Source organism: Hippocampus guttulatus, chromosome 6, assembly GCF_054856545.1.
Source record: "Hippocampus guttulatus isolate MCC_2025c chromosome 6, RoL_Hgut_1.0, whole genome shotgun sequence".
NCBI classification, from domain to species: domain Eukaryota; kingdom Metazoa; phylum Chordata; class Actinopteri; order Syngnathiformes; family Syngnathidae; genus Hippocampus; species Hippocampus guttulatus.
The window spans coordinates 11,163,234-11,178,148 of NC_141266.1; the positions used below are offsets into that span (position 1 = coordinate 11,163,234).

General features: G+C 39.2%; 1 protein-coding gene across 1 annotated transcript in view; it reads right to left on the minus strand.

The window, feature by feature from the left end:
* triob (trio Rho guanine nucleotide exchange factor b) overlaps positions 1–14,915 on the minus strand; it is a 100,179-nt gene that overhangs the window by 82,939 nt on the left and 2,325 nt on the right. The window contains exon 2 of the mRNA XM_086114467.1: positions 9,863–9,916. Coding sequence (XP_085970593.1) covers positions 9,863–9,916 — 54 coding nt within the window. The remainder of the gene's footprint in view (positions 1–9,862; positions 9,917–14,915) is intronic.

Consider the following 14,915-nt stretch of genomic DNA (forward strand, 5'->3'; position numbering starts at 1 on the left):
AGCTCTCTATGGATCTGGCACTAGAGCTGGGGAGAGCCACAAGAATTGCCGGGCACACAAGTACAGTTTTTGCAAATGGATAACAAATACCTCGGCCAGCCTGACACAAACCGCGATAGAGTGGTTGACTCACCATGGTTCCTCAATATGCAGAGATCTCGTTGGCCGATCTAATTCCCTAAATCTTTTGGGTAACCACATGGACCTGATTTACTGTACACAATTACTCAAATAGAAATACCCATTCCTGTGTACAAGTATCATATCCTAAACTCATTTAATTTCAACAAAACATAGCTTTCATAAAATGATTAAACAAATTAAAACATTGTTCAATTGTCAATGGTGGTCATTGGAGTAATGATGAGGTTACCCTAATTTAAATCAGATGGCATAGAAGCAGTTCAAGCTAAATGGAAAGTAATGTTGAAACTTTGCATTTATCATTTGGTATTGTTTACTTCGGTATTGTTGCTGCCTGCGGTTAAAACTTGTTTAGCTGTTTACCTGGATTCAGGGCAGCTACACTTGTGAGTTCTTCCAGACCTCGTAAACAATGATACTGTCCATCCATTTTCCGAGCCAAGGCACACAGAGACAAACAACCATCCGCGCTCACACTCACACCTAGGGACAATTTGGAGTGTTCAGTCAGCCTGCCATGCATGTTTTGGGAATGTGGGAGGAAACCGGAGTACCCAGAGAAAACCCACGCAAGTCCGGGGAGAACATGCAAACTCCACACAGGAAGGCCACAGCCGGGATCAAACCCACGGCATCTGCACCGTGAGGACGACGCGCTAACCACTGGCACACCGGGCCACCCACAATGATACTGGATATGGGTTATTGGGCATGTACATTTAAAGAGACAGTCGAATAAATTGACTCTTACCATTGTTTTAATACTAAATTGTCATGTCATCCAGAAAAAAAAACCAAAGAACGCCGAGTACATAAAACATTATTATGAAATCGCACAGACTAGAATTGCATTTGCGACTATGAAGAAACATTTACCAAGGCGTGACAAGATTATGCAGTGTCTTGCTTCTTCAGTGGAATACAAATGGAGGGAAACAGTGCAGTGAGCAAAAATTACTCACGAGCTCCAGCCGCTGCTAAGCAACTGCTTTTGTTTACCTTCTTCAGAGACATTTAGGGGAAAAAAATGTCCGCATTGATGATAAACAGGGAGTCCCTGTCGTCTATGTTCCCAGAAACAGACCAAAAATATTATGACTTGAATCCATCCAATTGTTAGTGTCTGTGTGTGTACATTGTTCTTTTGAAGCCGTGCCAGTTCTGAACATGAAAAACAAGACTGAGCATACACGCGTGGGTCTCGTTGTTTCCCGATCTCACCCTCCGTTGCTAATTTTCTTTCATTTTTCCTCTTTTCTCTCAGCCCCATGATTAGCAAAGCAGCGTCTACTGTATGCTTCCCTCCTCTCTGCTTCGATTCCTCCGTGAATAGATTCTCACTAGACTTGTCCTCCACAAAGGCTGCTGTCCTGTTGAGTAAACACCCGGCAGACAGGGAACTACAGACCACAGCTTCACGGCTCGTCTCCATCCAGGACGTGGTGAGTGGATGCAATGGCTTTGGAGTGTTGCTACAGTTCTGAAAACAACTGGCGAAAGCAAACAGGCCTGGTGGATGGAATATCTGCATGAATACACACATACGTGTGCATCTGACTCCAGTACGGCCAATAAGTAACTGTTTTCTTTCATTCAGGCTGTAGAGGCCACTAAAATATTTTACTCCATACTTTTAATCTGAGAATTTGGCACATTTCAGAGGAAAATGCAAATCTTGTCCAATTAAAAAAAAAAAGGGGGGTGGGGGAATTGACCGGTAAAAGGTATCATTTTTATCGCTGTATTCCTTTTAGGGATCCAAATACAAAGCAAAGTAAGCAATTTAAAGAAGTTTTCGCCGAGCAGTAACGTTGACTTTGCTTTGTACATGAAATGAGTGAATATTCCTTTGTGATTCAGTAACTGTACTAAGTAAGCAGCAATTTAGTAATGCTGTTTAACTCCATAATGATTATATTCGAAACATAAAACTAAATCTGATTTTTTTTTTTTTTTTTTTTGGTCAGGCCCATATTTTCTTTTAATACATTTTTTTACAGCTTGTGTTGTTCACAGCATGTTCCCATTAACCTACACTTATGAACAACATGCACAAGCCATGCGGCACGTCGTGATATTTCACATTCGGTCTAAAGTACAGTAGTGTATTGGAGAATTGCACATGTTAAACAGGCTGGGCGTGTTTCTGTCGGTTGTTAGTGAAATGGCTGTCTGTCGGTACTTGACCCGGTTAGGGACAATTAAAGGGACGGGCAAAAAAAAAAAAAACGTCCTTTCAAAAAATTAAAAAACTTCTCATCCTCAAAATGGGGGGCCGTCCCAGGAACAGAATGTCCATCACTGGTATATGAGTGGCTTTTTGTAGTGAGACTGCAAAATCCACACAAATAAAACCCTTCTACCCTGCAGGCCTACCATCCAAGGGTCAGATCTAAACTTCAGGATTTTTGTTTAAGACGAGCTCTACTCTAACATATATTGTAGCAGCAAGAAAAAATGATTTTTTGATTCTTTTTATTCTACAATTTAGAACAGCAAAACAAAGGGATTATTTTCAAAATAAGGATAGATTACACTCCATGAAAAAAAATAACAAAAAAAAAATGATGTGAAAAGCAAAACCACATTACTTGTCCACACTCATTAATTCGCAAGTGGACCAAAATAAGAGAGTTGTGATGCTGCGAAGAGGCTCAATCTTTTGTACAGAGTAAAATAGTTGTTACAAATCCCAGTATGACTAAAATATAACTTCATTATGATACTTACAAGAAGCTGCAGAGATAATGTAGGTGGACATGCCACCCGCTGGTCATCTCCACCTCTGAACACAGACGAGAAACAAAAGCAGCAGCAAAAGAAAGCTCGGTTGGGTCCACCCAAATATGAAAAGTACTGCATTTCATGTATCCCAGTTACAATCCACATATTTGTTTTCCATCATGACATCTACACTGTCAAGCAAAACAGAAAATCCCTTTTTGCAAATCAAATTCCTTATTCCTCAGTCACCACATCAGGGTTCGGCATTAAACACTGCTTGAAATCATTGTTGGGGAAAAACAAATAGTGTCCATAACAATCCACTGCCACAACATTCAGCATCATGCACTCTCTCTCCCTGTCCTATAATTGCAGAAATATCAGTAATCAGCATTACTCCCGTAAAGGCTGAGCAAATGTCAACTGGAAATAAACCTGAGAAGATCCACCGACATTCCAGTGTTCCTGCAGTCATGCACGCAAGCATCCTTATTTAATATCCCTCACATCAAAGAGCAAACGGCATGCGCACAACTTCCCCCACCCGCCCCACCCTTTATACTTAGCCCATCCCCCATTTGCCGTCTCCCAGATGCAATTGGCGGACAGTAGGTGAGAGGCCACTGGTGATTGGGCTGGGGGATGTGGCGGAACCCTTGCTTTTCTATGCATCAATGCTTTCCAGGAAAAGAGCAGGTCGAGCAGTGATGGAGGACAAAGATGACGATGTGGGAAACAGAAATGCTTCGAGGTGGAGGTGGAGTGAAAGGAAAAAAAAAAAGAGGCCGGTAGAAAACTGAAATGCTAAAATCTTGTCCTATAGTGACAACAGTGGAATGCTTCACAATGACAATGATGAGTACTACGGTGATGCTGTTGTTAGGGCAGAATACTTCACTTCAGGAGAAATGCAATTCAGAGCAGATGGACCAAATTACCATGCAGCATGGTATGTTTATTTATTGTGTGTGTGTGTGTGTGTGCGTGCGTGCGTGCGTGTCTTACTGTGGTTTGTCTGTTTTTTTGTATAAATTATGTTGTCCACACCTGAAGATTGATGCTTGGTCATGTGCCTTATTAAAGCCCCCCCCCCCCCCCCCCCTTCGTACACACAAGCAAATGTTACATAAGATATGACAATGTCACATTTGTAATACTTTATTGAATATATGCGCTACAGTACCCAGTTTAACGGTATGATAAAACATGAAAAAACATTTAATAGAAAGCATGATTCTATTCAAGCATAGGGAGTTATACTTGGGATAGGCATTGCGAATAATTTGATGACTTGATCGTGGAGAATTCTGACCGTGGCGTTAATTTTATCTTGAAGAAGCCATGATGGTGAGCACTATTTGTCTACAACCAGCTAAGGAACTATTGATTTTGTTTGAACGGGTGTCTGTCTGACAAAGAAGATTACAGTCAACCACGCACCGACATTTGCCAGTGATGGGGAGCCCGCGATGGTGAAAATCTGCATATAATTGACTCCTATTAAAATGCATTGGGAATAAAAATATTCAAAACACCCACCCCCACCCAAAAAAAAAAAAAAATCTAATAAAGGGGAGTAAAATGATTTCTTGTGTAGCATTACAATGTGTTCTTATGGCACTGCAGAAACCAGTTCATTGCGTGCCCTTTGTAACCTGGAAACATTGTATGTCAGACCGTCATAAGTAGAAGAACCCCAGTAGAGTGGCACGTAAATGCTAGCACATGCAGTAGGATACTGAAATCAGCATTTCAGTGTCTCTGCATCACTTTAGCTAGTTCGCACTGTTCACACATCTGATCTTCCTATCAATAGGCCGCAAGTACATTTGGCAATATTCCCATACATCATGATAATCACAATTAAATCATTAATCAACCGCATTTAGATATATAGTTAAAGAATAATTAAAAAATGCTGATGATATGTCATTTGATAGATTTATTGTTATTAAACTACAGTATTCATAAATTCTAAACACAGTAATACAAAATTATTTGCAGTTTTGACGTAAAGATAAGAGTATGGCACTGAAGGAGGTAGCATTGTAACAAATTCAAAATTGTTCTAATGCTGAGATATACAGTCGAATGAACAAACTCTTCTTGACATAATTTTACATGTAAATTTAACAATCCCCACTCAAACTGAGCTGAAAAAAATCACCACAAGATAGATGAGGTGAGCACACTGCATGAAACGTGTGCTCACCAACCGCTGACTTCCTTTCTCCAATCCAAAAATGTATTGTTAATACTGCAGTAGTAATGTGCTCCTGCATTTCTTACATTTGAGAACAAAATTGTTTTTTAAGAGTAAAAAAAATAACATTAGCAAGCACACACACATTCACTTCAGTACAGCCCAAACTGGCCTCTGCGGGGAAGAATGCAAAAAAAAAAACCCCTCACAGAACACCACTTCCTCTATTGCTTAAAAAGGCTGTGCGTATACAGTATGAGTGGCTATTCCAGCCTGTTTGTCTGCCTGCTGTGCACATGTTTAGTATTCAAAGTCCAAATTCAATCGGAACCAGAGTGACGTGGGTACAGATGAGAAACACAGCTGAAGTTCACAAGGGGACTGAATTAAACTGAAGAGAACCACATGAGGTTTGGCTCCTGTATGGAGTTTGCGTGTTCTCTCCGTGCCTACGTGGGTTTTCTCTGGGTACTCCAGTTTCCTCCCACATTCCCAAAACATGCAAGGCAGGCTGATTGAACACTCTAAATTGTCACGAAGTGTGATTGTGAACGCGGATGTTTGATTGTCTTTGTGTGCTGGCAAACTGTTCAGGATGTCCACCGCCTACTGCCCAAAGACAGCTGAGATAGGCTCCAGCATGTCCGCGACCCTTGTGAGGAAAAGCGGAGAAGAACATGGATGGAAGAACCACATGGAGGAGGAACTGAGGGAATGGTAATGAGTGGGATACCTTTGAACTTTCATATTCACAAAATGGAAGAGAGAAGAAATATGCAAAATAGGAAAATACAAGCAAGAGATCAGAATCATCCAGAATGAACAGACATTTGGCTACTGTTGCAGATTATCCGGGCCTGAGAGCCAAACCATATCTGGGGGAGTGTCCAAATATTTACTCTGAGCACGCTTAGTCTGTAAATCCATATGTGGGCCAAGAGTGTTTCTGGGACACTCGTCTTTACAGTACATGCGTGCGCGTGCGTGTGTGTATGTGTGCAAGCATCACCACCAAAAAAGCTCCATCAAGCAACCATTAACCAATGGATTCAAACTTTGACATTTAAAGCTAAATAAAATAACCCCAAAAAATACAAACAGATCTCAGTACAAGCAGTAGAGTTCTATGCCACTGCAAATCATAACCATAACAATGAACAATTGTCATAATCCATACTTCATTTACAGAGTCCATGCACACAAGTCATTATTATCTTGATGGCTTTTTATTTTTAATTCTTGAATTGGAGTTTGAGAGTATTGAATAATGAGGCCTGCGATTGTAGACTAAGTGACCTATTTAGGGGGTTTAAACGTCAGAAATTGTGAAACTGTACATTTTTTGTGCATACTGGTGATTATATTTCAATATCACAAGACCACTGTACCAAAACATATTTGAAAAGCTGAATATAGTTGTCAGTAATTGAATTATTTATGTAAGACTTTTAATGATGTGCAGCACCAAGCAGAGACAGACGTTTAACCCAAGGCCTTCCTGGCTGTTGCTGAAAAAAAAGTAAAACAATAACAGCTCAAACAATGGATGAAATTGTCTTGTTTCTGGCGTTCCATCACACTGAAAGCATAACAGTGAAGAGTTCCTTAATCAAGTTTAATGCATTCCTATATTCAACAGTTCGGCAGGACAAGCAGTCCATAAAAACAAGCTCACAAAAGCAAAGTGCTTCCCCGTGTTTGAAAACTCTCAATCAGTGCCATCAAGCACACTTACAAAACCATGAAAACATATATGAAGGACAAACAAGGCTGGCTTGTACTCAAAAACAGGATGCATCTATTGGAGCTTGTTTCATATCCTTGAAAAGGAAACAACAGAGTCCAAACCAGAGTGCCACAAAGAAGTGGAGAAAAAATGGAAAATCTGTAAATATATTGTGATTAAGGTAGAGTTAACACATAAAGTGCAACTGCTACATGCCATTCTGTAACCGAATACATATCAGTTCAGTCTTTGGCGAGCAATTGTCATGGTGAGCAATATGCTGTTGGCACTATGTCCTCCTTGGTAGTTTACTTGAAATGGTGTCACACAAGCATGACGATCAGTACAGCATGAACAAGCAAATACACTTCCAACAATTTTCCCAGGAGATTTTTTTTTTTTACACACACAGTCTCTTCCAGACTCATCTGATTGAGCCAAAGCAATAACAAACACCAGCAGCGCTTCGATTGCACAGTAATTGAGACATCATTCTTTTCCTAATTCAAAGACAAAATATTGATGCTGCACTTTGCTAAAATGAAAAGCTTTATGCATTACTTGGTGTATTTGATATATACACAAGACTATTTGCATTTCATTTCCCTGTGAACCAAAACATGACCTTAAAACCAAGGTATGTATCAAACTGATTTTTGGCGTACCATCACACCCCTAAAGCTGCACAAAAGCAACTCTCGAGACAGAGAAGTGAAAATCATCGTGAAGGACTAAAGAGAGAACAACTGCTCCCTGGAGAGATGGGAATTAAAGTACTTAAGACTTAAAGAGAGACTGAGTATTAATTGCTACTTTCAGAATACTAGGGAATAATCCACTGTCAATTCCAAACAAATTATACATTGACACAACTTCAAATACTGTACATAAGCAAAGAGTGTGAATACAATTCTCACAATTTAAGAAAATGGTTGCTTGCCTGTATCCAAAAATTGGTAGGTGATATAAAATGGTTTTCAAGTATTTTGTCCAGTTTATTTATTTATTTATTTTAATATCCATGAAATCTATCCATCCATTCATTATCATTATCATCATTTATCTGTTAGGCTGCTGAATAAAAAATAAATAATAATAATAATTAAATGATGTGAAAAACAATTGTAAATAGCACTGCGACTTATCCATTTTGTATTTATATTGCACTTAATTGAACTGTGTTTTTTTTTTCTTCTTTCTACCCACAATCTTGCTGCTGTAGACTGTAAATTTCCCCAGTGTGGGACAAATAAAGGATATCTTAATTACCGGTGCCATTTAAACGGAGCAAGAGAATGCAAACACTGACACTTGAAGTTACAAATGAATCAAAAAGTACAAATAAATGATTTCACAACTAAGAACTAGATGTTATTCTTTATTTATCCACTGTTATTTTCACCAGTGTTTCCATATAAAAGTAATTAAGGCACCTAGACTAGCTCTATAAACACTTAGTTTTGTCTCCACTACTCTACTGCAATCTCATTACCTGAAATTGAGTGTAAAAAGCTCATGAATTTAGGTGTGACATATAGAAGTAAACCTCTTTTTCACTGTATCTTGCAAAAATGTAATTCAAGAGGGTTTGGGCAGAGGGTTAGCACGGGATTTGGCTGGCACATCCAATCGCTTCCTATTAACACCCCTTTCAGAACCTGGCAACTGGAAATAATCAGCCAGACTGTCAGTTGAAAAAAAGTCTTGTGAAATGTTTATCCCCGGATGACCCAATTGGAAACATCAGGACTAAACTGTGTAAACCGCATGGGCCTCACTGGGCGAAAGACAACACATACTATTGAATTGATGTCTGTTAGATTGGCAGTCTGCTGCCTCCGTCTGCTCTGCACTCCTGGCCATTCTTCTGTCACCAGAATTGAACCAAATTAGAAAATCCAAATAATAATAAACTAGTTTCTTCAGAAAACATGCTGGGTGAAAGGTAGAAACATTAAATGCTCTTCCAGTGGATGTCACAAGGTACAATAAACTTATGTACCTTCCTGCTGTGAACAGAATAAGTCACTGGTTCCTGTGAGTGTATCATCTTTGTCTTCAATTAAATAGGAACCAGATTTAACATTGAGGAAGTCAATTTGTGACTAAACTGAAATGAGATTATAATTATTTCATTATTTTTCATGGGGGAAGGGGGGGGGGTGCGCCATAGGATTCCTCTAATACAGAGCAGTCAAAATAGTTTTGGTCGCGGGTCACTTTGTCATGAAGGCTTATTTTGGCGTGTGATTATGAGGGTGAAAGCAACTATATGTTGAATTGTGTCATCATATACGCTGTACACAACAGATTGATGGATTACTAGATTTGAAATCAGATGCCAAGGATAATAGTTTGTTCAATTACTGTAAAAATGTCAAATTAAAATATTTTTAAAAAAAAACAAAACCTCACATAACAATTTGACAATTTTTGGACAGGTTTTATCAAGGATCATGGGAGTTGACACACATGATTAACTTTGGCGGGCTGCATAAAAAAGGATGTGGCGGGCTGGATGTGGCCCAGGTCCTTGAGTTTGACACCAATGGGTGTTGTGTTCTAATGCAAATGGAGTGCTTTGGGTCAATGAACGTTAGGAAACGCTGCACGAGAGAATACACTACATGTGATGATTGATGATATATGAATGAGTTCAACATGGGAAAGCATGTTTCCCCGCAGTTTTTAGCAAGAAGATTCTTCTCTTCTTTCTTTATTTTCTTTGATGGATGGCTCTACGACAGGCATATAGGGCAACGCAAAAGTGTTTGAGAAACAATGAAAGATGAAGATCAGCAACATCCACAATGCCGCCATTTGATGAGGAACGTTTAGTTCAATGTTCATTCCAAACTTACCATATAGTAACAATAAAGAAACATCATACAAATATACAAATATGAATTGTATTTAATGTATCCACATATCACAGAATGCAGCGTGTTCGGTTAGAATATACCCCCGATGCAAGGCATGAAATATTCAGTTGAAACGGGCCTCACACAGTGTTGGAAAACTGCCAGTTGGCTTGCAAAGACTGTAAGAAAACCACTGAACCCTACCTGAGGTCTGACCGGGTCCATCCAGTTTAGAGTCACATTTTGGAAGTGAGAAATCTAGAAAGGCAGAAAACAAATTTCAATTTCTGTTTTGAGGAAAGCGAAAACAACAATTCCTGTCTAACCCTTTATTTTGTATTTTTAGGTGGGGTCTCAGGACTTTGGAATAAAGCAGGTAACATTTGAGAACCCCTATTTGTTGGGATGGTGAAGCATTACCAGCATTGTAACATTCAAAATTATAACCTAAATCAATCAATAAAAAGTACACTTGGAATAGATAGTAGAAATGTGCCGATTTTTTTTGGGGTGCGATTGGTATCCCAGGGCCCCCTCAAGTTACCCCCGACCCCAAGTACTCCATACCAAGTCCGACTGCTTTCAAAAAGGTTGTTAAGGTGTTAAGTGTACTGTAATTCTTGATCCTTGCGGTATTTTCACCAAATAATGTCCCAGATTGAGACACATTGGAAATGTTTATACTTCTGAGCCCCCTGAAATACTAAATGTTTCCATTAAAATTGGTTCATGTTTGGTATCACTCATTAAAAATTCCCAGGTGACTCAATGCAGTAGCTGAATGATTAAATCACAGGTGTGAATACACTTTCCTCTCTGACTCACGAGTATACACACACTCATTTAATCTGAAATAGCTCTACTCAACGTAAGAAGTACCAGATAAAGTTTAAATGTTTTCACGGAGGGATCCTCTTCAAGAAGACGAAACATTTAGGATACACAGACAAACTTGTGAATACGCATTTCCCGCCCGATGTGACCAAGTAAATGCATTTGCAGTTTGAAATGAATTCAATTGAAATGAATTGTGGGTATTTGAAAGAATAAACAATGAAAAATCAACATATTTTACACACTGTCCCTTTGACCTTAAATTAAATAGAAACCCAGTCAAACATTGAAGACACGTTTTGCTTGGACAAACATCTCTTTGAACAAGTCACAGACTGACAAACCCTGTTTCTGGGTCACGTCACTCGGACACTGTTGTAGCACAAGGGAGAGAGAGCCAGGGATGAGGGTCAGCTTAGGTCTCTTCTGCCTCAGCTTCACCCAGCTGTCTTTCTAAAAAGAACAGCGTGGCATATGCTTTAGGATTACACAAAGCACCTGTTCACTTCCTGTATGTTTCATTTTATACGGTGTCTGATCAAATGAGATATGTGCATTATGCAAGGTGTGTGGAAATTAAAGCAGGGAAAGTGACCAAAATACCATTGCTGCTTGGTGCAAAGCCTTTAAGATGTTTTGCTCTCAAACGTGCATTACTTTGTGGACAATCGGTATACACATGTAATCTACTGTATGTCAGTAATTCTGCAAGCCTAAATGGGAGGATGCCAAGTTTGATCCTCAATCCGATGCCGGGGAGGGCGAGCGGCAGTTTAGCTTCTCAGAACCAGAGGAGCAGTGGGCTGGCAGTGTTCACGCGACACGGATCAAAGCATGCTGCTCTCTTCAAAGCAAAGGGAAATGTTGTGTGCACACTTGAGTGGGAGAGAGAGCACAGTTTGTGTTGGACAGGCCATGCACAGCTGTTGAGAAGTAGTCTGGAGCAGTGCACAAGCTCAAACATGTCCATCTATCCATTATCTGAACCGCTTTATCCTCACAAGGGTCGCGGGTGTGGCGGAGCCTATCCCGACGGAGTTCGGGCAATAGGCGCGGTAACCCGGAACTTGTTACCAGCCAATCGCACGCCACACGTACCCAACCAACCATTCCCCCTCAAAAAATGCATGGGAGGTTAACGGAACACTCGAAATTGAAAATGGATGGATGGATGGACATATATGGATACAAATATGTCCAAATTTCTTTGATTGATTGCCTCCAAATGACCTCTCGCATGGATGCGTGTACGTACATGATATTTTGAACTCATCAATAACTTGATGGGGTGGAGGAGGGTAGCATGTCCACAAAAGAATGTGACCTATCCAAGCAATGACAGAAATGCTGTTCTTACAGGAATGGATTGAACCCATTAGTCAATCGTCGACAAGTAAAATTGACTACTTTGCAGGAACCTGAAGGAAGAAGTGCAAAGTAAAGCTTTGTCTCTAAAGAGTTATGTCCAATAACAAACACAATAACAACAATTGTGAGATCGTGAGAATTCATCGACATCATGACACTTGTGACAACACTTGTCACAACACTTGTCACAGCATGGCAGCTCTTTGCAACAAGCATGTGAAAGTAGTTCACCCAAAATTAGACCCGCAGCACCGTCATTTGCGAAATAAGTTTTTCCTCAAACGCAATAAAAGCAGAAGTAGAATAGTTATTTATTTCGTTGACCGACTAACTGTTTACTGAACATATGAATCGACAGAACTCACATACTTGGAAAGCTAAAAATAACTTCTTCAGCAGTCAGTCTGTTGTGGTGCTTTTATAATTGTCCCAGTTTGTAATTCAGAGATGGCTACACAAGACTTTGTGGTGAATACACACTATTTAAATATATATATATAAACATAAAGTGAGTCTGTCTTCCTCAAAACCTCTTTCTTCTTGGGTTGTAAGAGAGCCGACATGTACATTGGGGTCAGTTATTTTACAACACAGCCAATGCCAATCTATGCTTGGTCTTCAACTCTGACCAACTGCCAATTAGATTGCCCCATGATATAACCAAAGGAGTTCAGCCTCGTGGAGAGCAAGGAAGTCGACTTTCACAAGGCGTGGTCCATCCCAACTTGAACTCTATAATTTGATGGGTGAAGGCTTGTTTATCCCTTCAAGTATGCATATCCCTTTTTTAATCGGCCCTTCCTTAGATGCACTTTGCTTTAGTCTACTTATGTATGAAAGGAATTAGTTGGTTATTCCTCCCCATAAGGATATTAACTCATTCAGTACGAGCCAATTCTAGACCGAGTCTGAAAAGACGTTTAAAAACGTCATTGGGAGTGAATGAGTTAAAATATATATTTTTAAAACTGCTCCAAATACAGCAAGAGATGTACAAGAAACCCTTGAGCTTCGATGTACGAATTATTGTGTCTGATGGACAAAAAAAAAGAGCAAGTCTAACAGTCAGAACGGAGTTTGCTTGTCCGTTAATGGCCACTGCCCTACGGCAAGTCCCGTTAGGCATTAATGGAGCAACATATAGTTTAAGATGGTCTGACAGTTGGACATTTTATTGCAGTGTGCACGCAGTAGCTTCTATGCCAATTGAATTTCACAATGCAGCTTTGAACAATACTGCCACTGCATTCACGCAATAACTTCATTATATGTTACTCAAGAGAGCACTAAATTAGATATTGTCAAAATGCCCATTATTTAGACGTTATTTTTAGTTGTACCTTGAGACTCACATCACAGTACTACGACACCTTTGACAGAGGTCAATCTCTCAATTGAATTCATCAACAGCATGTTTTAAATTGACGGGGCTGATGAAGGTCACTTTAAAATACAAAGATTAGAGTATCTAGAAGTTCTCTGGAGTCACACTTCATAGTATAATAACTCCATCCATCTATTTTTGTATCATTATCCTGTTGAGTGTACACGGGCTCTCGTCATGGTGAAGAGAATTTTGAACAGTTCAAAATATCGATCCACTTCTGCACACTCTTACTTAGTCTGAACATTGTATTGTATTTACAGTGTATTTGGTGTCATTTGTTGAATCAACATACAAATAGAGAACAATAACATTGATAATTTCCAAAAAAAAAAAAAAAAAAACACAAAGAAAACAGGGCCCCGGACACAGCAGTTAATGTATAGCTCGAGAGCACTTTGCACAATCATAGATTAGAATACTGACTGAGAAGATCAATACTATGTTTGCATGGAGAATGAATGAAGTGTATTCGGTTACAGAACAAGGCAATGGTTGAATTAAAAGCATATTAAGGGCTTTGAATGACCAACTGAATGAATGAATGAATGAATATTTAATTTAATGATTTCCCTCATTGCTATCATGCTCTTGACAGGAGTGTGTTAGTGGCAAAAAAAAAAAAAAAGAATGGGAACAACAAACTACTGCTACTTTTTATTTTCTCCGCTCTTATTCTGCCATTTGCATTAAATGTTATTTGCTTCTAGAACAAAAAAAAAAGTCTTTCCCACATAATCGTCTGATTTCCAGAGTCCACACCTATTTCTTTCTCCATCATGAACACTGCATGAGCTGTCTTTGCTGCCACATAAACATCGAAACAGCCCAACTTCACCGAGCCATCTTCATTCTCTGATAAAATACAACACAGCTTTGGGAAATTAGGGCTGCAACTAACGATTATTTTAGTAATCGATTAATCGGTTGATTACTTTTTGAATCAATCGAATAGATTTTTTTTTAAATGTTGCCGAATGAACATACCAGAGCTCTTGAATAAAATATGAATAAGACAATACAAATAATAGCTGAGCTCAAATTACAAAAGTTTGTGGACACGACACACAAAAACATATAAATGGACGAACGGTATGTCCATCTGGTAGTATAGGTACAGTGTAATTTGAAAAAACCAAAAAACCCCAAAACAATCCTCTAAGTTAATTACGTGCTCTATTTTCAAAATAACGATGGCATTTGTCCCCTGTAACACTCATACTGAGAGACCGTGCTTCGTGATTTCACGAGATCATACTCAGTACAGTATTCTTCATTTTGAGAAACGGCCAGTGTGCCCTTGAAAGTGTCAGAACTTGATTTATGATTGGTTGATCAGGATCCATTCATTAACCAGCAGGTGCTTACATCATCAAAATGCATCATATTGATTGGTTAAAAGACGCAAATATGTCAAGAGAGCCCTATACCGTTGGCGCAATGCAAACGCAGCAACTGAGCGGGTGATTGAGGTGATAATCAGGAGACACAGTGGGTAACTAGTATAATAGTAGTAATAATAATAATAATGATAATAGTTTGTTGCCAAAACGTTCTACTGGTAATATCAATATCGATTCATTATTGCAGCCATAAGAAAAATACATTGAAAAGTACCGGAGCAACTGTAAGAGTACAATTTTTTTTTTTTTTTTTTAAAGTTAAAAAACA